The 21176-nt window shown below is 39.0% G+C and overlaps 2 protein-coding genes across 2 annotated transcripts in view; one reads left to right on the forward strand and one right to left on the reverse strand.

The window, feature by feature from the left end:
* Positions 1–21176, reverse strand: part of HMCN1 (hemicentin 1) — a 447089-nt gene that overhangs the window by 170180 nt on the left and 255733 nt on the right. Inside the window, exons 29-30 of the mRNA XM_012736423.2 lie at positions 20806–20932; positions 16940–17094 (exon numbers count right to left, since the gene is read on the reverse strand). Of these exons, the coding sequence (XP_012591877.2) occupies positions 16940–17094; positions 20806–20932 (282 nt within the window). The remainder of the gene's footprint in view (positions 1–16939; positions 17095–20805; positions 20933–21176) is intronic.
* LOC105855529 (E3 ubiquitin-protein ligase Topors-like) lies at positions 4236–10441 on the forward strand. The gene is given in 7 exon segments (XM_075996907.1): positions 4236–4372; positions 6432–6621; positions 6742–7309; positions 7363–10157; positions 10159–10234; positions 10237–10263; positions 10266–10441. Coding segments are annotated over 7 exon segments (3969 nt in total).

The raw sequence follows: 21176 nt of genomic DNA on the forward strand, positions 1-21176 counted from the left end.
ATGAGGCTACAACGAAACTAAGTTTCTGAGTGGCTCATTTGTTAGCCAAGCAAGGAAAGCCATTTACCAATGGTGATTTAATTAAGTCAGGTACGACTGCAGCAGCCAAAGTAATGTGTCCAGATAAAATCAGTTTGTTAAAGAATATTAGCCTTTCAGTAAAAATAATTGCTTGAAGACTTGAGAACACTGGGAGAAACATCAATAGTCATTTTTTTTTTAAAGACAACTTTTTCTGAATGGTATTCTTGGCTTTTGACAAGATGACAGATGTTACTGACACTGTTTAGTTGTGCTTGTTTATTTATTTATTTATTTACTTATTTATTTTTTTTTTTTTTGAGACAGAGTCTCGCTTTGTTGCACAGGCTAGAGTGAGTGCCATGGCGTCAGCCTAGCTCACAGCAACCTCACACTCCTGGGCTCAAGCAATCCTTCTGCCTCAGCCTCCCGAGTAGCTGGGACTACAGGCATGCGCCACCACGCCCGGCTAATTTTTTTTTTTTTATATATATATTAGTTGGCCAATTAATTTCTTTCTATTTATAGTAGAGACGGGGTCTCGCTCTTGCTCAGGCTGGTTTCGAACTCCTGACCTCGAGCAATCCGCCCTCCTCGGCCTCCCAGAGTGCTAGGATTACAGGCTTGAGCCACCGCGCCCGGCCGTGCTTGTTTATTTGAGCAGACAATGCCAAATGTGAACAAACTTAAGAATTAGCCTCTAAGAAGCCTGTGTGTAACAAATACAGACAAAAATATTTTCAGAACAGTTGAAAAAACATTAATTCATTACAACCTGAAGTGGCATCTGCGAAGATTTTTTACAACTGTTGGTGGTAAAAATATGTGTGAAGCAAAAGGCTTAAAAGTTTATGAAGCTTATGAAAATGCAAGGTGTTAAAATAAAGTCTATTTATTTATTGTATTATTCATCATCAAGCAGGTGGTGTAAAATATTCCTGTGTTATTAAAGCAGTAGTGTTAATGGTGTACTTTATTTACTTGCATGGAGTGAAACATCATCACTTCCATGGCTTTTTCTCAGATGTAGAACTGAAAATCCTGACTTGCCTTACCACAAAGCAGTTCAATGCCTTAGTGGTGAAAAAGTTTTATTGCAATTTTTTAGCTCAGGGCCAAGACTGAATTTTTTTGAATGAAAAGAAACATTCTTAAACGCTATTATTGAATACTTCAAGCTTTTGGAAATTAGTTTTGCCATAACTTGATAATGTTCCTAAATGAATTCAACCTAAAATTACCAGACAAAAACAGTGTGTATGTGGAAAATTTATACTGTGGTAGTCATTCTATTGTTACAATCACAAGTAATGTCAAGCCGCTTTATATATTCTGAATGCTACCAAAAGTTCAAACAAAAAGTGAGATTTCAATTTCCCCACAAATTTGTAGTGGATTTATTTTCTAAGCTCAAACTGTAGTTCATGCAATGTTTATCAAACTTTGTTGCAAATGCAAAGGAAATTTTCACATTCAAAATCTATTTATTTTTAAATTAAGGACCTTCCCTCTAATCTTCAACTAGAATTGGTTAATTGGCAGTGTAATGACATGCTAAAAGTCAAGTCTCAAAAGAAGAATATAATAGAATTCTATAAATGCCTTCTAAGCAATGAATATGCTCAATTAAAACTATATGCTTACTATGAATTAAAATCAGGATTAGGCAGTACCTATTGATATCAGTGTGAAAGGCATGTTCAAAGATAAAATAGGTAAAATCTCATAACAAATCACTATTAATAGATGAACATTTGCAATCAATTTTGATGACAGGGAATACTAACTTTGAACTCTAATTAAGTGAAATGTTATCCCCCCAATATAATTCCATTCTTCTCATTAGTAAGACCTATAATACAAAAATGTTACAATTTTCAAAATTATCAAAGAAATGGAATATTGTCAATAAAAGTTTTATAAAGATGTGTTTGTATCTTGTTATATAAGTATCTATAATATCTTTGATTTTACCCGATGATCTGCAAAGCCTAAAATAGTTACTATCCTGTTCTTTATTAAAAATGTTTGCCAAGTCCTGCTAAAGATAATTAACTGATACAAATTTGAGCTATCATTTTGAAATCCAAAATGATAATCAGGCTTTAAATTTTTAGTTTTATTGAGACTATTTATGTCATATGTTAATCTATAAATGCATATCAAATTTTTGTCTAAAATTGCTGAAATCAGCTGACCACTCTCATAAGTTGGATGGTACATTAATGAAGCCAAGAACATAAGTTCAGACAAATCCCTATCAATCATGAATGTTTTAGGAAGGAATATCATTTGTAGTGTACAGGATCTATTTTAAAAGTCTTTGCTTATGACACTGAGAAATATTACTCAAAGAACATTTGCAATTTATGGTAGAACAACATACCATCCACTGCTTAAATCTTCTAAAAAAATAAATAAATATTTCACTTCTTGTTTCATATATTGGCCTAAAAACTGTGCTTCTGTTTGAGGGAGGTGGTTACAGATAAAGATTATGAATATATTGCACATTAAAATGCACATAGGCACACACACGTAGCTCTCAGACCTCTAAAACCCATTTTTGCACCTTAGGTTAAAAACTCTTGTCTCAGAACCACTAGTTGTGAATTTGCACAATCTTCCAATAGGATATTAAAAGCTCTTTTATTTCTTTCTTCTTTCTTTCTTCTTTTCCTTTGTCTCCGTCTATTTCTTTTATTTTTCCCTCTTATTTTGCCTCCATTTCTTGCTTATTCGGGCACAATATTCATCTTATCCTTGCAGGTGAATCAACCCACCTAATTCATCTTAATGTCAGTGTATAAATAAGGAAAACAAATGAATCAACTGCAGTGTAAAGCATACTCTCAATCTGAAATCTACATATGTATTGCTTGTAGTCAACCAAAGCATGATATCTGTTTCATTTTTTTCTTTCTGTTTTAAGAATAAAAGCATTTTCACAAGTGACATAAAGTGGTGCAGGCAAGAAATAACGTAGATGTATAGGAAAATACATCACTTCATAACAAAAGTCTCTGTCTTATATGCCAGGAAACGTAGATAATGGGCCTCAATTAATTCAGGATGTAACTGACTACATTTAGTGCTATAAAACTGAACAATCACACTTCACAGTTGGGAAACTGAAAAACAGAAGCCAGACCTTTATGCAGATGATGAATAATCATAACACCAATATCAGTAACACTTAGGCGATTTAAGACAAATACAAATGGCACGAAAGTTCTTCGTTGTGGTGCACAGGGCGTGCAGTAGCATGTAGTTCCAAGCATGACAGACATCTGTGAGTGCAACTGTTCAATCATTCAAACCAAACTGAGACAAAGACATTGAGTAAATCCTCATTGTACAGAGAGGTGTTGGCACCAGCCGTGATGGGGTTCAAAAGCATCAATGAGGCATTGCTGTTTCCCTACATCATGTGCCTGTGCTGGTGTCTAGTGTTTGCTGGGCAGCAAATTCTGGCTCAGTGGTTCCTGAAGATTCTCATCAATCAAAAACATTATAAGGCTGGGCACGGTGGCTCACACCTGTAATCCTAGCACTCTGGGAGGCAAAGGTGGGAGGATTGCTTGAGCTCAAAGTTCTAGACCAGCCGGAGCAAGAGTGATACCATGTCTCTACTATAAATAGAAAGAAATTAGCCAAACAACTAAAAATAGAAAAAAATTAGCTGGGCATGGTGGCATGTGCCTGTAGTCCCAGCTACTCAAGAGGCTGAGGCAGGAGGATCGATTGAGCCCAGGAGTTTGAGGTTGTTGTAAGCTAGGATGACGCCACAGCACTCTAGCCTGGGCAACACAGTGAGACTCTGTCTCAAAAACAACAACAACAACAAAACCATTATATAAACCTTGGTAATACTAGGGAAGAAGACAGGCAAGCCCCAGTAGAGCAATACGCTCCAAGTGGGATTATATTACAAACTATTAATACTATAAATTGAACCATCACCATACCAGTGATGGTTCTTTACTTCAATGTAGTTCAACCCACAAGAAACATACAAGGAAGATTTGCTTAGCCCTGTTACATGTCAGGAAATGCAGGCTCCTAAGGGACTAACTCAGTCAAGACTTCACAGCTAGTAGTATTAAAGTTGAATTCAAATCCAGTTTTTTAGGACCACAAACGTTATGCTCTTAACCACAAAGCTATTGAGAAATAAATAATGGTTGATATCAAGTACAATTCTGTTGCCTTATATGCCTAGAATCCTGAGTGTGGACTGGCAGGACATCGTGAAACCTGTGGGGGCCACAGATATTATCCAGGTCTTCTTGCAGGCTCTTCCTTTATACACCACACACGGTACACTCACAGAAATAGCTGAGAGAGCCTTGTAAGAGTGTATTGTGAGGAACACAGCTGTGCCACAAGGGCCTAACCTTTCCCCTGTCTCTGCCAAGGAACACAGCCTTAATCAAAAATCATAAGGGAAAATCTGCACGACACTGGGTTAGGCAAAGAGTTTTTGGACATAGCAAAAATATCACCCACAAAAGAAAAGAAATAATAAATTTGAACTTTTTTAAAATTACAAACTTTTTGTACATGATTCTATTAAAAGAATGAAGTGACAAGCCACAGGCTAGGAATATATATATGCATATTACATTTCTGAGAAAAAACTTAGGTCCAGAATATACAAAAACTCTCAAAATTCAATAAGAACATCATGAACAATCTAACAAAATGGGCAGAATATCTGAACAAAAATCACTTCAGTAAATCTGATGTATCAGTAAGTACGTCTCTGCCACCACCATCCCCTGCGTACCTCCAAATCTTTCCCTCCCATTCTTTCTTCAATCTATTCTAATCAACCCTTGGATTCTCCAAAGATTCCCCACCACAATCACTTTATCGAACATTTCCTTTCAAGATCACCAACAAACCCAATGTTGTGAAGTCTAGTGGTCAACTCTCAGTCTTCATATAGCTCTATAGCAGCACTGTGACATAGTTGATCCCACTTATCTTTGAATACACTTCCTTCTTTCCAATACAATTCCGGTGGCTTCCAGGCCACCAGAGAAATTTCTTTTCCCTCCTATTCCATGGACTACTCTTTCTCATTCGCCTTTGCTGCCTCTTTCTCTTCTTCCCAATTTTTAAGAGCTGTGGCCTCAGGCTCTGTCTTTTTTTTTTTTTTTTTCTCTTTTCTATGGACACTGACTTCAGGGGTGACTTCTTATAGCCTTGTGCTTTTAAGAATATTGATGTGCCCAAGAGCCCTAATGGTTTTAACCTTCATCCAAAATTTCTGTCCTGAACTTCAGGTTGTCTACTTGATATGTCTACTTGGATGTTTAATACACATGACAAACTTAAGTCCCACACTGAATTCTTGTTCTTCCCCTTTAAATCTGCTTCCCCTACAGAGTTTCTCATCTCAGTTGGGTGGTGATTTTATCCTTTTATTTACTCAGGGCACAAACTTAGAGTCACTCTTAATTCTTTACTTTTTCTCCTTATCCAGATTTATTCTGTCAGGAATTTCTGCTAGTTCAATCTTCAAAATTTATTCAGGATTGGACAATTCCTTACCATCTTCACTGTTTCTACCTTGTTCTAAAACCATCATAAATTCTAATCTAGACTGTTGCTGTACTCTTTTAATTGGCCTCATTGATGTTCTTCTTGCCTCAAAATTGCCCCCAGAGCCATCTTTTCTAACCTAAGATAATTCATGGTATCTTGAGGCAAATAATACAATCTCCCTGAACAGTATATCAATCATATGAAAAAAATCAATTTAATGATGCTTTTATATTGGGTTGATCTAAGGGATCAATGAGATGACAGATAAAAATAACTATAACACTTAGCACATAGTATGCACTTAATTATAGTAGCATGTGCATGAAAGTAATTTTTATGTCATTTCTGACATCTGTTGTCTCCATGAATTAGAAGCTACTAATTATTTTCCAAGTTTTGGAGACAACTGAAAGTTTGTCCCCGCCAAATTTACATGTCGAAATCCTAACCTCACACTAAGATGATGGCTTTAGGAGATCAGACCTTAGGGAGGGTATGCCATCAATCACGATTGGGATTAGTGTCTACTGTTTGAAGGAACCCTAGACCCATGGACACCATGACCGGCTTCTAAGCTGATTGGATAGGCTGTAGAATCGCCAAGGGGCCGCCTAGGGCCAGGCATGCCTCCTGCACTGGCTTCCTTTCCAGTCGCGGTGTAGTGTGAATGCAGGATCGTGGGCTGCCGTGCACATTTGAAAATTTACTTGAAAAGTGATCCACGGTTTACACATCATACCTGAGTCTAACGCCTAAGGAATTACCCTTTGCCCCCCGCATTTGCTCCCACATAACATAGCTGGGCATTCGTACATTCATCTTCCGCATACACAAGACCACCACCCACTGCTTTACAGAACGGCGACGCGCGAGTGCGGCGGCCTCGCTAATCCAGCCATCCTGCAGGAGCGCCCGCTCCCAGCGCACTGGCTGGCGGGTTTGAAGGCCGCTCCTGGCGCCGCACGCGGCTCCGCCCCGCCGCCGCCGCCAATCAACGCGCTCGCGCCGCGATTGTGCACCCGAGCCCGAGCCGCGCTGGGGCCGCGAGCGCACCGAGGACGGTTCTAGAACGTTTGCTGTGCTCGCCGTGGACGCCTGACTAGCAGAGGTGGCAACGGGGCGCTTTAGCTGACGTTCTTTCTCTACACATTTCACGTACTATTTGAGGGTTTGAACCTCGATTTCGTGAACCTAGAACCTACAGGCGAGGCCAAAACCACGAAACTCCTACCTGCCTGGGGATCCAGGCAGCCGCTGGGGGCCTCGTCCTCTTGCGAGGACAGTGAAGCGCCCCCGCCTGCTCCTGCTTCTGAGGGTACGCAGACAAGTCGCCAGGTACGCGGAGAAGGCGCCAGGTACGCGGACAAGTCTCCAGGTTCGCGGACAAGTCGCCAGGTACGCGGAGAAGGCGCCAGGTACGCGGACAAGTCTCCAGGTTCGCGGACAAGTCGCCAGGTACGCGGAGAAGGCGCCAGGTACGCGGACAAGTCTCCAGGTACGCGGAGAAGGCGCCAGGTACGCGGACAAGTCTCCAGGTTCGCGGACAAGTCGCCAGGTACACGGAGAAGGCGCCAGGTACGCGGACAAGTCTCCAGGTACGCGGAGAAGGCGCCAGGTACGCGGACAAGTCTCCAGGTACGCGGAGAAGGCGCCAGGTACGCAGAGAAGGCGCCAGGTATAGGGACAAGTCGCCAGGTACGCGGAGAAGGCGCCAGGTACGCGGACAAGTTGCCAGGTACGGGGGCAAGTCTCCGGGTACAAGGACAAGTCCCTAGGTTCGCGGAGGAGTCGCCAGGTACAGTGACAAGTCTCCAGGTAAACGGACAAGTCGCCAGGTTCGCCGACAAGTCGCCAGGTACTCGGACAAGGCTCCGGTGCGCCTCCGCGCGGCCTGTCCACACCAGCGTGGCTGTGAGCACTGTCCCGAGCTGCCAGGAGCGCCCCAGCGCCGGGGAATTCCCAGATCAGCCGCCCAGGAACTGCCAATGGACCGCTGCCCTCCCGGAGCCGGCACCAGCACGTCCCAGCAGACGGTGGCGGCTCACGCAGCTCCCGACTCCAGGTGTCCCATATGCTTGTTTAGATTTGATAACGTGTCTTACGTCAACAGCTGCTTACACAGGTACTGCTTTCGCTGCATCCGGGAGTGGTCCAAAATCACAGCGGAGTGTCCGCTGTGCAAGCAGCCCTTTGACTCTATCTTCCACTCCGTGAGGGCAGAGGACGACTTCAAGGAGTACGTCCTCAGGGCTTCGTGTGACGGTCCCGCTGTTCCAGGACGTCGCTGCCGTCCAGCTGTGACCAGGGAACTGAATGCTCCCGCACCCGGTGGTCCCGCGAACGGAACGACGACAGCTCCACCAGACACTGGGGTTCTGTTTGAAATGTCAGGCAGCGCAGCAGCAGGTGGACAAGTGGCGATTCCTGAGTTACTGAGTCAGTTTGCAGTAGCCAGGCCAACGACTGCCCAGGAAAGATCTTTGCCGACAGTTCGGGAACAGGATATTATTAACTTTAGACGAGCTCTCTATCGGGCTGGTGCTCGAGTTAGAAGCGTTGGAGGTGGTGGCCGCTACAGGGACATTTCAGCTGGATTTTTCCGCAGAAATCCGGCTTCCCTGCACAGATTAGTGCCCTGGCTAAGACGGGAGCTGAGAGTTCTTTTAGGAGCTCGTGAATCTTTAGTGGATATGGTCCAGCACGTCATCATGACTAACGTTACTCGCTACAATTTGGAGAGCCAGGCCTTCGTGTCTGATTTAAGACCATTTTTACTTAATCTCACTGAGCATTTTGTACATGAGTTTATCAGTTTTGCTCGATCTCCTTTTCGAATGGTAGCGTTTGACCAACACGCTAATTATGGTCACCCTGCGCCTTCCAATGCAGAGCGCAGCAGGTCTGAGTCTTCAGTCATTACAATATCTTCAGATGAGTCTGAGACCCAAGAGCGAGATACTGACGCAGCCAGAGTCAGTCAGGCACCATGGGGTGATGAAACACCGAGATCATCTTGCACAAGCTCAAAGCAAGTGCATATTTCTATGTCTTCCCTTGTAAATGTTTCTGATAGTTCAGATGAAGAACTGGTTACAGGGAGAGCCACGTCTCAGATGCAAGGAGTACAAACCGCTCAGGACTTAAACAATGGCAGTGATTCTTCTTCAGATGACTGTGTCATTGTTGGGTTTGCTAAACCACTAGCTGGGAGAATTCCAGAAATAATTGAACTGTCTTCCGATTCTGAGGAGGTAAGTACTCAGGAGGAAATGGAGACAGCAGGGACACAGGAACAAGACCAGCCTTCTGGTTCTGGTGATAGTGATCTTCGTAGACGTTCATCTCAGCTCTCTCTCCTTGCAACTGATGAGCCAGTAAATGAAGGTCATCCTGATTCATCAAAGGAGGAAGAGGAACCATCTACATCCTCATCCACTAGAGTCTTGAGCTCATCTTTGAGAGGAGACAGAGTATGTTCTCCAAACAGCCATAGATATGGGAAAGGGGCAAGATCAAGAAGTTCAGGTTCAAGTTCCCAGGATGGAAATGAGTATGATAACAATCCTAGAAAGCATCCTGGGAAGAAAATAATGAAAAGCAAAAGATCAGGAAATAGGGAAAGTAGCCCTAGAGGAAGAAGAGACAAAAAGAGATCAAAAACTAGAGAGAGCACTTGGTGTAGCAGCCAAACTCTGTCTCTAGGTAGTGAAAGCACAGGCAGATCACGATCTCATAGTACTGATCATGCTAAAGGAAGGTCTCGGAGCGGAAGTGGAGATCGTTATCATTTAAGAAATGATTATGGAAGCAGATACACATGGGACAGGGATGACTACGAATCATCTTACAGGAGAAGGGCTCTCTCCAGAGCTCATTACTCCACCCAATCTTTAATGCCAGAATCTGGAATTCATTCCTTTCTTGAAAGAAAAATTTCCAGGGAAAAAACTAATCCCAGCCAAAGACAATATTACTATGATGAAAGGCACAGATCAGGGAGCCTGTCTAGTAACAGGTCAATGACCTCATCTACAAGGCCCTGGCAGGTGAGCAATGAAACACCTGGAAGGAAACGAAAGTACAAAGCACGGCATTTGGAAGGTACTGACGAAGTGGCTCATGCATCTCATGAATATTCTTCTGCTGTAAAGAACAGTCGTTACCAAAAATCTCACTCAGAATTGGATGACAACTACAAACACGAGAGTGACAGCTTTTCGGACAACCTATCATCGGACGCAGAGACAGAACGCAAGGGGAGAAAAAGGGCCCGGAGCCCCAGTGTAGAGATCGTTTATGAAGGGAAAGCTACTGATACAACCGTACATCACAAAAAGAGAAAGAAGAAACACCATGGAGATAGTACTTCGCAGTCCCCTGTTGTCATTATCATCGACAGTGATAGTGACGAGATTTCTGAAGTAAAAGAAGATGCAGGATATCACAATAATGGGCCTCAAGACCCTCTAGGAGATGAGTTCTAGGCTCCTTCCTTGGAACCATTGGAAACTGAAGATGCAGTTACAAGAGAAGGTGAATTTGGTGTCCTGGACAAGGAGTGTGATGTTACTGCACTTACTAACATCTTTGAATAATGCCAGCAAAACTGTACCTAATAGTCCACCCCCAGCACCTTCAGTGGAACTGACTCTTGATGTAAGAAAGAAAGCACACGTGCCTCTGATTTGGAGACCAGCCCGGTAACGTTGCATCTGTCTGAACTCACTCATCAAGGCAACTGCCGTCTCCACGGACATCGTTAATGTCAGTGTCTCTTAGCAGAGACCAATATGTCTTAAAACTGCCAAAGCAACTCATTAAGAATTCTGGCGGTATAAAAAGGGTAAAAAGGAATGATGTCATCTAGAACAGTCTATTTGAAGATGACTTTTGGTGAAAACTCTTTTTCCCCTTAGAATATTTTAACTGATTTTTTGGTGTGTTAATTTGTTAAATTCATTATTTGTTCAAAAAGTATTTATGTCCCACCCTCAGAGATATGTACTTTTAAATGAAGAAAATAATATTGCTAGCAGTTTATTTAAAACTTACGGTCCTTTTTAAATAAAAATAAATAAATGTTAGAAGTTATTTCATATTGAATTTTGTTCTTTGAGAGTTGTTATGGAAATGTTTTATAAACTAGGAGAATCCCTTTGGACAGTCTTTATTTTATTTTTCTACTAGAAAATGTGTATGATTCAACACCATTTCTTCAGGTTAAACACAGGCATTTTAATCTGCACAGTTTGTCTTGACTTCTGCCAAAAGGAAAATTTACTACTTCCTTTATATACTTGTTAATCTGGACTGTTGGTAAAACAAATGTGTATTCAACAAAAGAAAAACAGCAACACTTTAAAACAAAAATCAGCAAAAACATACAAAAAAAGAATTGCCAAGGGAAACTATTTTCTATCTCAAGAATAGGAAAATTAAGAGAAAGGTCAAACCGAACTTAACAGGGAACAGAATTATGGGATCATCGTGGCTCCTCTGCCCTGCTGCTTTCAGTGTAGTCAGCCTGCTCGTGGAACACTGACAGTTCCCCTAGGACTAGCTCCTACAGTCAGCCACGACCCTCTGTCACAATATGCATGACTCTTTCTTCACCTCCATCTCCTTCTCCACACCATGCCCCTCACTTACTTTTGTGACTTGTGTAATTCCTCTTCTCCAACACTTCTGATTTTCAGTATGACATGTTGTCTTGTATCCAGCAAACTCACAGCTCTGAGTATAAGAAGGTTCTTCCTACCCTCAGCTCTGCCTGATGCCAGTCTAAACCCAGTCCTACTTGCCATCAGAGTCCCCTCTGAGTTCTTAGAACTGAATACCAGAAAGACAGTGATGACAATTTGATTAGTGCTCTTCCCCAGAAGAAGAGTGCCATCTTATTTTATATGCATAACTATAATAATAACAGCAGCTAATACTTCTTTAGCATTTATTATGTTTCAGGAACTGTTTTTAGTGTTTTACATGTATGAACTCATTTAATGCCTTATAAGCACTATGTGAACATGGAAGATTGAGGTCCAGAGGGGTTAAGTAACTGATCTAAGGTGATGTACATAGTATGTGATGGTTCTGGAATTAAAACCTGAATAATCTCCAGCTGAAAATGCTCCAGCATTTGTGCTCTTAACCACTATGCTTTGCCATTCACAGCCTCATAGAAATAAGAGAGGTATATAGGAAAATACACCAATTCATAACAAAAGTCTTTGTCTTATATGCCAGGAAACATAGATAATGGGACTCAATTAATTCAGGATAGAACTGACTACATTTGGAGCGTAGAACTGAACAATCACATTTCACAGTTGGGAAACTGAAAAACAGAAGACAGACCTTTACAAATTTGATGAATAATCATAACACCAATATCAGTAACACTTAGGCAATTTAAGACAAATTCAAATGGCAGGAAAGTTCTTCATCATGGTGCACAGGAGTATGCGGTAGCATGTAGTTCCAAGCATGACAGACATCTGTGGGTGTAACTTTTCAATCATTCGAACCAAACTGAGACAAAGACAGTGTGTAAATCCACATTGTACAGAGAGGCATTGGCACCAGCCGTGATGCGGTTCAAAAGCAACGCATCAATGAGGCATTGCTGTTTCCCTAGATCATGTGCCTGTGCTGGTGTCTAGTGTTTGCTGGGCAGCAAATTCTGGCTCAGTGGTTCTTGAAGATTCTTATCAATCAAAAACATTATAAGGCCGGGCGTGGTGGCTCACGCCTGTAATCCTAGCACTTTGGGAGGCCGAGGCGGGCGGATTGCTCAAGGTCAGGAGTTCGAAACCAGCCTGAGCGAGACCCCGTCTCTACCAAAAATAGAAATAAATTAATTGACCAACTAAAAATATATATACAAAAAATTAGCCGGACATGGTGGCGCATGCCTGTAGTCCCACCTACTCGGGAGGCTGAGGCAGTAGGATCGCTGAGCCCCAGAGATTGAGGTTGCTGTGAGCCAGGCTGACGCCACGGCACTCACTCTAGCCTGGCAACAAAGTGAGACTCTGTCTCAAAAACAAAAAAAAAAAACCATTATAAAAACCTGGGTAATACTAGGGAAGAAGACAGGCAAGCCCCGGTAGAGCAATACTCTGCAAGTGGGATTATATTACAAACTATTAATACTATAAATTGAACCATCACCATACCAGTGATGGTTCTTTACTTCAATGTAGTTCAACCCACAAGAAACATACAAGGAAGATTTGCTTAGCCCTGTTACATGTCAGGAAATGCAGGCTCCTAAGGGACTAACTCAGTCAAGACTTCACAGCTAGTTAATATTAAAGTTGGATTCAAATCCATTTTTAGGACTACAAACATTATGCTCTTAACCACAAAGCTATTGAGAAATAAATAATGGTTGATATCAAGTACAATTCTGTTGCCTTATATGCCTAGAATCCTGAGTGTGGACTGGCAGGACATCGTGAAACCTGTGGGGGCCACAGATATTATCCAGGTCTTCTTGCAGGCTCTTCCTTTATACACCCCACATGGTACACTCACAGAAATAGCTGAGAGAGCCTTGTAAGAGTGTATTGTGAGGAACACAGCTGTGCCACAAGGGCCTAACCTTTCCCCTGTCTCTGCCAAGGAACACAGCCTTAATAAAAATCATAAGGGAAAATCTGCATGACACTGGGTTAGGCAAAGAGTTTTTGGACATAGCAAAAATATCACCCACAAAAGAAAAGAAATAATAAATTTGAACTTTTTTAAAATTATAAACTTTTTCTACATGAAAGATTCTATTAAAAGAATGAAGTGACAAGATACAGGCTAGGAATATATATATGCATTTTACATTTCTGAGAAAAAACTTATGTCCAGAATATACAAAAACTCTCAAAATTCAATAAGAACATCATGAACAATCTAACAAAATGGGCAGAATATCTGAACAAAAATCACTTCAGTAAAGCTGATTACTAGATGACAATTAAGCATACAAAAAGATGCATTATTAATAATTAAGGAAGTACAAATTAATACCACAAGGTGATACCACTACACACCTACTAGAATGCCATGAAAACAAAAATGAAAACAAAAAACTTGGCAATATCTAGCGCTGACAAAAAGGTGGAGCAACTGGAACTTTCATAAGTTGCTTGTGGGAATTACAAATGCTTCAGCCACTTTAGAAATAGAAGTTTGGCGGTTCCTTATGAAATTAAATATGTACCTATCTCCCACACAAAAAAGCTGTACACAAATACAGGAACTTTATTCATACACACCAAAAATTGGAAGGAAAAACACAGATATCCTTCAACTACCTAATAAAAAACTGGAATATCCATACAATGCAATATTATTCAACCACAATAAAACAAGCTATTAACTCACACCACAGCATGTGTCAATCATAAATACATCTTCCTAAGTGAAAGAAGTCAGACTGAGAAGGCCACATAATGCATGACTTCATTTCTATGACACCCCAGAAAAGGCAAAAGTATAGGGACAAAAAATGGATCAATGGTTTCTGGCTTTAGGGATTTGGTGGAGGGTTTGTCTACACAAGGGAATTAGGGATAACTGTGGTGGTTGATGCATGACAATATCATTTATCAAAACCTATAGAACTGTAAACCACAGGGGAGAAACATTCTGCTTTTCATTTTTTTAATACATTTTATTATGTATATTTGAGTTTTACAACACGCTATTATGGGATACGTATATATTTGTTACTTTACATCCTTTTACCTACATCTTCCCATTTCCTCTGGCCTCCCTTACCCTTGGTAAGCCACTGTCTTATTCTCTATCTTTGTATATTTGACCTTTAACAAAAAGAAAAAAAAAAGATTCCACATATAAGGGAGATCATGCAATACTTTTCTTTCTGTCTCTGGCTTATTTTCACAAGTGACACAAAGAGGTGCAGGCAAGCTTGCTAGAAAGGAAGTGGTATTATTTCCTTACTTATAATACTCAAAACTTCACAGTATTAGAAAGCCTTTCATATCAGACAATTCCAGAAGGTTTAATCATTATAGAGCCCTCTCTTCTGGTGGCCTGGAGGCATCCTACAGAGTGAACACGAGGATCTGCAGTGAAAGAACCCAAGTCCCATGGATATAACAGTCTTATTAAATCACCAAAATACATTTATCACAGATCCCGGCAACAATACAATAGTGTAGAGAAGACTACTCAACAGCTTTGGGAAAATATTGTACCCATTGTTTAAATGTCTGGCTGTGAGAGGTGGCCAATGGTAGCAATGTCACCTGTGTTTAACTTGGATGCTTGTATAGTTAGTCTTTTAGTGTTGTTACTCTTTTTTAAAGGACATGTCTTTTCATCACTAATTTCTTATATAGGCTTTTATTTATAGATACAAATGATCTTAAAGCCTGCATTAAATATAACTTCTTTGATTCAAGAAAGCTATTTGAACTTCACATAAAGACATTAACATTTAAAAAGGGAGATTTGAAATGCAGTTATCTAGAAATCAAGCTAGATTCTATATACACTCTAAGTTTTAAAACAATACAATCACTAAGTAGACAATGAAAAGTGAATAACCTTTATGAGCTCTTACTATAAGCCAAGTAATCCACGCAAAGTATCCAACATTTGATCCTCACAATAACACTATTACATAGGTGCCATTATCATCCCCATTTTATGGTTGAGAATATTAAACTCAGAGGGGTTAGGCAATTTATCCAAAGTCACAAAGCTAGTAAGTGGCAGAGGTTGGATCTGAAACAAGTCTGTCTTATTAATTACTTATTAATTACAAGTCTTCTTAATTACAAGTCTCTTATTAATTACTCAACCAGTGCTGTCCCATAGAAATATAATGCAAACCACCTATATAATTTAAAATATTCTAGTAGCCACAATAAAAGTGTGAAAAGAAACTGAGGAAATTAATTTTAATAATATATTTTACCTATCCCAATAAATCGAAAATGTCATTTCAGTACATAATCACTATAAAATTATTAATATGATATCTTACTTTTTTCATATTAAGTCTCTGATATCTGGTGTGCATTTTACACTATAGCACATCTCAGTTTGGGCTGGCTACATTTTCAGTGCTCAACAGCCATGTGCAGCTAGTGTCTACCGTATTGGACAGTGTAGCACTAGACCATTCATTCATTTAGCAAATATTTCTTGAGAGCTGCTGTGTATCAGACATGCAAAACAAAGACCTGCTCTTCCTAAGTTTAGAGTCCTTGGCAAGAAGGAACCCACAAGTAAATAAATCTATAATTAAGCAATCAAATATCAGATAGTGATGAGTGCTATGAAGAAAACGAACTACCACAATATCATAGAAAGTGACTAGGTGACCACTTTTGATGGGGAAGATCCTGTGAGGAGGTGACATTCTGAAATATCTAAACTTTCCTTGAGTGTCACACTAGGGGAATACAAGACAGTGCAGTGAGTAGAGCTGTGATAAGCACTACTGATCTATTGAGGTCTATTCCTTTCTAGTGTGTAAATCTTTGTACCTGCAATGCAATGTTCATATAATTATCTATGACTCCATTCGTAAAATTTAAATGATTTTGGCAGTCACCTTCACAGCTAGGTGGTGATTTTGGTGAAAATAACGGCTACATATTTCTGGTGGGGACATAGCTAGGAGAAAACAGCAGCACAAACATAGGGCTTTTAAAATATTAATACATGACCAAGATAAAGGCCAAGATGGAATGAAAATAGAACAACTGAATTATGTACATATCTTCAGCTTCAATCTATTTTATGCATTTCTATAGTTTTTAAAGTTTTTTCCTCTTAAAAGATATAGACATTTAATTTTTGTATATACTAACCAACTAGGAAATTCTTGACCTCTTAAGTGAGATCATAGAAAAATCACTTGAAGAAATCCATCCTTTTTTTTAGAAACAGTGTCTCAGTCTGTTACTCTGTCACCCAGGCTAGAGTGCAGTGGTGCAACTTTTGCTCATTGTAGCCTTGAACTTATGGCTCAAGTGATCCTCCTGCCTCAGCCTCCTGAGTAGCTGGTACTACAGGCAGGTGCCACCATGCCCAACTATTTTTTTTACTTTTTGTAGAGACAGGGTCTCACTGTGTTGCCCAGGCTTATCTCAAACTCCTGTTCTCAAGCAATCCTTCTGTCTCAGCTTCCCATAGTGCTGGGATTACAGGCTTGAGCCATTGTGCCCGGTCAAGAAATGTAAAACACATGAAGATAGGCTCCTTCGCTCCAAGTAAGTAGCATTCCAAATTATTCAGTATTGCATAAGAAAGCAGTTAACACTGGAGTAAACCCTGCTTTTCAATTTATAATGAGAGTTAAAAATAACAAAAACCACAAGATCACACTTACTATAGATTGTCAGTTTTATATCCTTGGCTTGTTTGCCAGCTGCATTGGACACAGTACATTGATAGCGTCCCTTGTCACTTCTTCGTGCATTCTTTAGATGTAAAACTTGTCCTCTGTCTAGAAGTTCAATATTAGGATCTCCCAAAAATAAAGGCCTAGAAATGAAAAAATTTTATCCCATGGGTATATTTTTATTTTTCTATGTTTCCTCTCTTAATAATCACATCACAAAAACTCAAAGGAGTATAAGGTTAAAAATACGAGTCAATGTTTGCTAAAAAAATACAATAATAATATTAGTACCCCATTCAGAAGAATGAAGTTATTAAGCCACTTTATTAATGGAAGTTAGGTAATTATTACTTTGAGATTAAAAGTTTCTCCATTTCAAACCTAAATTGTTTAATAATATTGACAGAAATCCAGTACTGTCATTGTCTGTTTTATTCATTTGTCCATTCTTATTCTTATTCTTTTTTTTTAGTTTTCTTTTTATTTTTTGGTTTGCACAACCAAAATTACTACCATCATCTGGAAAAGAAAAACTAAGAGTTTACTATTACAGTATTAAAACTTCAGGCCAAGCAATATTATTTTAAACCAACATCATTACAATAGCTGGAAAAGTATTCACAATTGTATTAATAGTTATTATTTACTAAAGGCAATGATTATGCCAACTTCTCTAAAAAGTAGGTACTGTAATAAATGTGAATGCTTATATAATCATAAATATTGAAGATATTTATGCCAAAAGAATCTCATATATGGTTGTCAAGAAAGTCTTTTTCTACTATACAGAGACATTAACTGACTACTATAAAATGCTCAATTTATATAACTGGCATCAGCTTTATTTTATTATTTGAAGCATCATGGTTATTAAAGTCTATGATATCTTAAGAATCCTACCTTTAAAATCCATTAATCTTCTTTCAGGAAGATCCATAGCTAGTTTTTTAACAGTTACAGTGACTTAGCCACATAATGAATAATTAGATATATTGCTACATCAAAAAGCCACTAGTCAAACTACACAATTAAATGGAAAACACATTTAATTTTCTATGGTAGCATTCTTTACCATTTCTTAATATGACACTTTGTATAAAGCTCTCCAAAGCTATAAAATACCTTAATTCAATACATTTTAAGTTTTAAAGGAAGTAAATATTTGATAATATGTTACTCAAATTTAAGTAATGTTGAAATTTTTGATTGTTAATTATGCAAGCAACATAAAAGTTTAAACCAAAAAGCATTATAATAAGAAAAATTCTCCTTGGTCTATTACCCCAATGTGAGTCTTTTAGACTTCTCACCATTATCACTTTGAATTGTATTCCTTTACATGTTTGCTAAACATTTTTACTCATAAATATATCCCTAAAGAAAACTAAAGTTCTAATACATAAATGGTATGTTATCATTCTTCTTTTATTTTCACTCAACAACAGCTATGGAGCTATTTTTAGTACACATAGCTTGATCTTACTCTTTTTAATTTAATTATTGCACAGTGTTTCATAATATACCATGAGTTATCTATTTTCCTAATGTAGGCTTTAGACAATTTTCACTTTTCTGCTGTTGTAATCTTTTAGTGAATTTCATTACATAAGCCTTCCTGCAGACATGCATGACTGCTTCCCTCTCCTGGATACTGAAAGTGGAATTTCTGTATCACAATCTATGAGCATTAGAGTTTTAATAGATAACAGATTGCCTTTCAGGGTACTAATTTACATTCTCCCCATTGAAGTACTATGTCCTGATTTCCCACACTCTAGCCAACACTTGTATTTTTAAACCTTTACTTTTCTTTTTGCCAATATGACTTGTAAAGAACAAAATTTTTTTTTTTTTTTTTTTGAGACAGAGTCTCGCTTTGTTGTCCAGGCTAGAGTGAGTGCCATGGCGTCAGCCTCGCTCACAGCAACCTCAAACTCCTGGGCTCGAGCGATCCTCCTGCCTCAGCCTCCCGAGTAGCTGGGACTACAGGCATGCGCTACCATGCCCGGCTAATTTTTTTTATATACATATCAGTTGGCCAATTAATTTCTTTCTATTTATAGTAGAGACGGGGTCTCGCTCTTGCTCAGGCTGGTTTTGAACTCCTGACCTTGAGCAATCCGCCCGCCTCGGCCTCCCAGAGAGCTAGGATTACAGGCGTGAGCCACCGAGCCCGGCCAAGAACAAAATTTAATATGTTTCTTACCTAACTATATTTTTAATTGCCTGTTCATAGCCTCTATACATTTTTCTATGTTGTATTTGTCTTTATTATTAATTTGTAGAAAGTTTGATATAATCCTTTATTTCATACACCATAAATCTTGACTCTTTGCTACTTAAGCCTTAGCTATCTGCTCTCAGCAACTATAATAATACATGAACTGTGACCACCCTGTGAAAAATAAGTTCTCACGACCAATACGGATCACCATAGCCATTTTAGTGTGGGCAAACCTCAACAGCCCTTTAGACTTGCAGTCTGAGAAACATCTGATTGTTCTTCTACGGTTCCTTTTTGCCCACACATAGAACTAGTTTAAGTATTCATCTTGCTGTCATAAACACACTTTCCTTTTTAAAAAAGTCAGTTCCACATAAAGACAAAATTAACTTTGCATTTAGATCTTTCATTTTTCACTGTTAGCCTTTGAACAGGGGATATTTAGCATACAGGTGGCCTCAAAATACATTCCCGAAAATGTCTCTAGGTTGGATTTGTAAGTAATTCGGATCCCTAATGAACAGCCCATATATGGTAAAAATAATAATAATGATGATGATATCAATACTATGATGGCTCATATATGGTAATACTAATACAGTGTAATACTGTAATAATAGTAATAATAATACCCCTGTCCTGTAATAATAGGTTACAGAAAATATCATGCTCTTTCTTTGAATTCAAACAAACGCAACATTAAAACAAACTTATACAAAAAGTTTAGATAGGAGATAAGAGAAATTTCAAAAAACAATATTAAAGGTTAACACTCACCTAATGTTGCATCAATGTTAGGCTAAATATTACACTTAATTTTATCTTCTAACCAACCAATAATAACCTTCCCATTTCAATAATTAATCCACTACATTGCTTAGTAATAACTGATGCTTTCATTAGAGCACTGCCTTTCACACATTCCATTATTCTCATTTTATCCCTTATAATTGTTCCAATAGCCTAGCAACTAAAGCCTAATGTTTTCTCAGTGAATAATAGCATCTGGTCTTTCTAATTATTTCTACTGTCATTTCCACTGTAATCACCTTCCTTTTTGCTTCAGGCTCACCTGGACTTGCAGTGGACTTTTGCTTGGAGGCATGGTCATAAGGGTAAACACAAACTCACAAAATCAAATAAAGAGTTAAGACGACAGTGACGCTGTGGGTAAGCAACTGCACAAACAATGAGACCAGCCGCTGGCGTAAGGATGCTGCGCCACTGAACTGCTTATGCCATGTGGGTCTGTTTACATGCATGGAACAAACTGGTTATTCTTGAATTATTAGTTTAATTATTAATTATAAATTTTCTTTATGGGGTACCTCAGGAGCCCATTTGGAAGTACTGAACACCATAAGTTGGGTCGTTCATAACCCAGGGACTACCTATATATTAAATTTGAGTTCCTCTAGGTTTCTAAAATAAATTCTCAACATTTATAAAAAGCCTTATAATTCATAAGAATGAAAGACTTTAATATCATTCTTTGAGCAATATTGTTTTCTTTATGCTTATTTAATAATACTCTGTGATAAAATAATTAAGAAGGAAAAAAGCCACACATATTTACACATCTATTTCCTATCAGTTGGATCCTAGCAAAAAATACAGAAAAGATACTCACTTGCCATCTTTGAACCACTGAATAACAGGAAAGGGTGTGCCTTTGGCCTGGCATTCAAGGGTGGTGTCATGGTTGAGGACAACTGAGACTTCATTTGGGGAGTTGGCACCTATTATGGTAGGTGGAACTTGAACAAAGACATTTTATCATGAAAATCTATGACTTAGCAAAAAGAGTGAGGGAAGGGGAAGAAAATAAGTAATGAGTTCTATAGTATTTCAACAAGGTATTAATGTTAAAAATATCACACAATAATCTGTTTTCATATCACATCTGTGTACCCAAATGTTAGACTGACATATAGAAACATATTCATAAAAAGATTTGCTGGCAGAACAATTACTTGGAAGAATTATGATAGTAGAGGATCT

Source organism: Microcebus murinus, chromosome 23 (assembly GCF_040939455.1).
Source record: "Microcebus murinus isolate Inina chromosome 23, M.murinus_Inina_mat1.0, whole genome shotgun sequence".
Lineage (NCBI taxonomy): Eukaryota > Metazoa > Chordata > Mammalia > Primates > Cheirogaleidae > Microcebus > Microcebus murinus.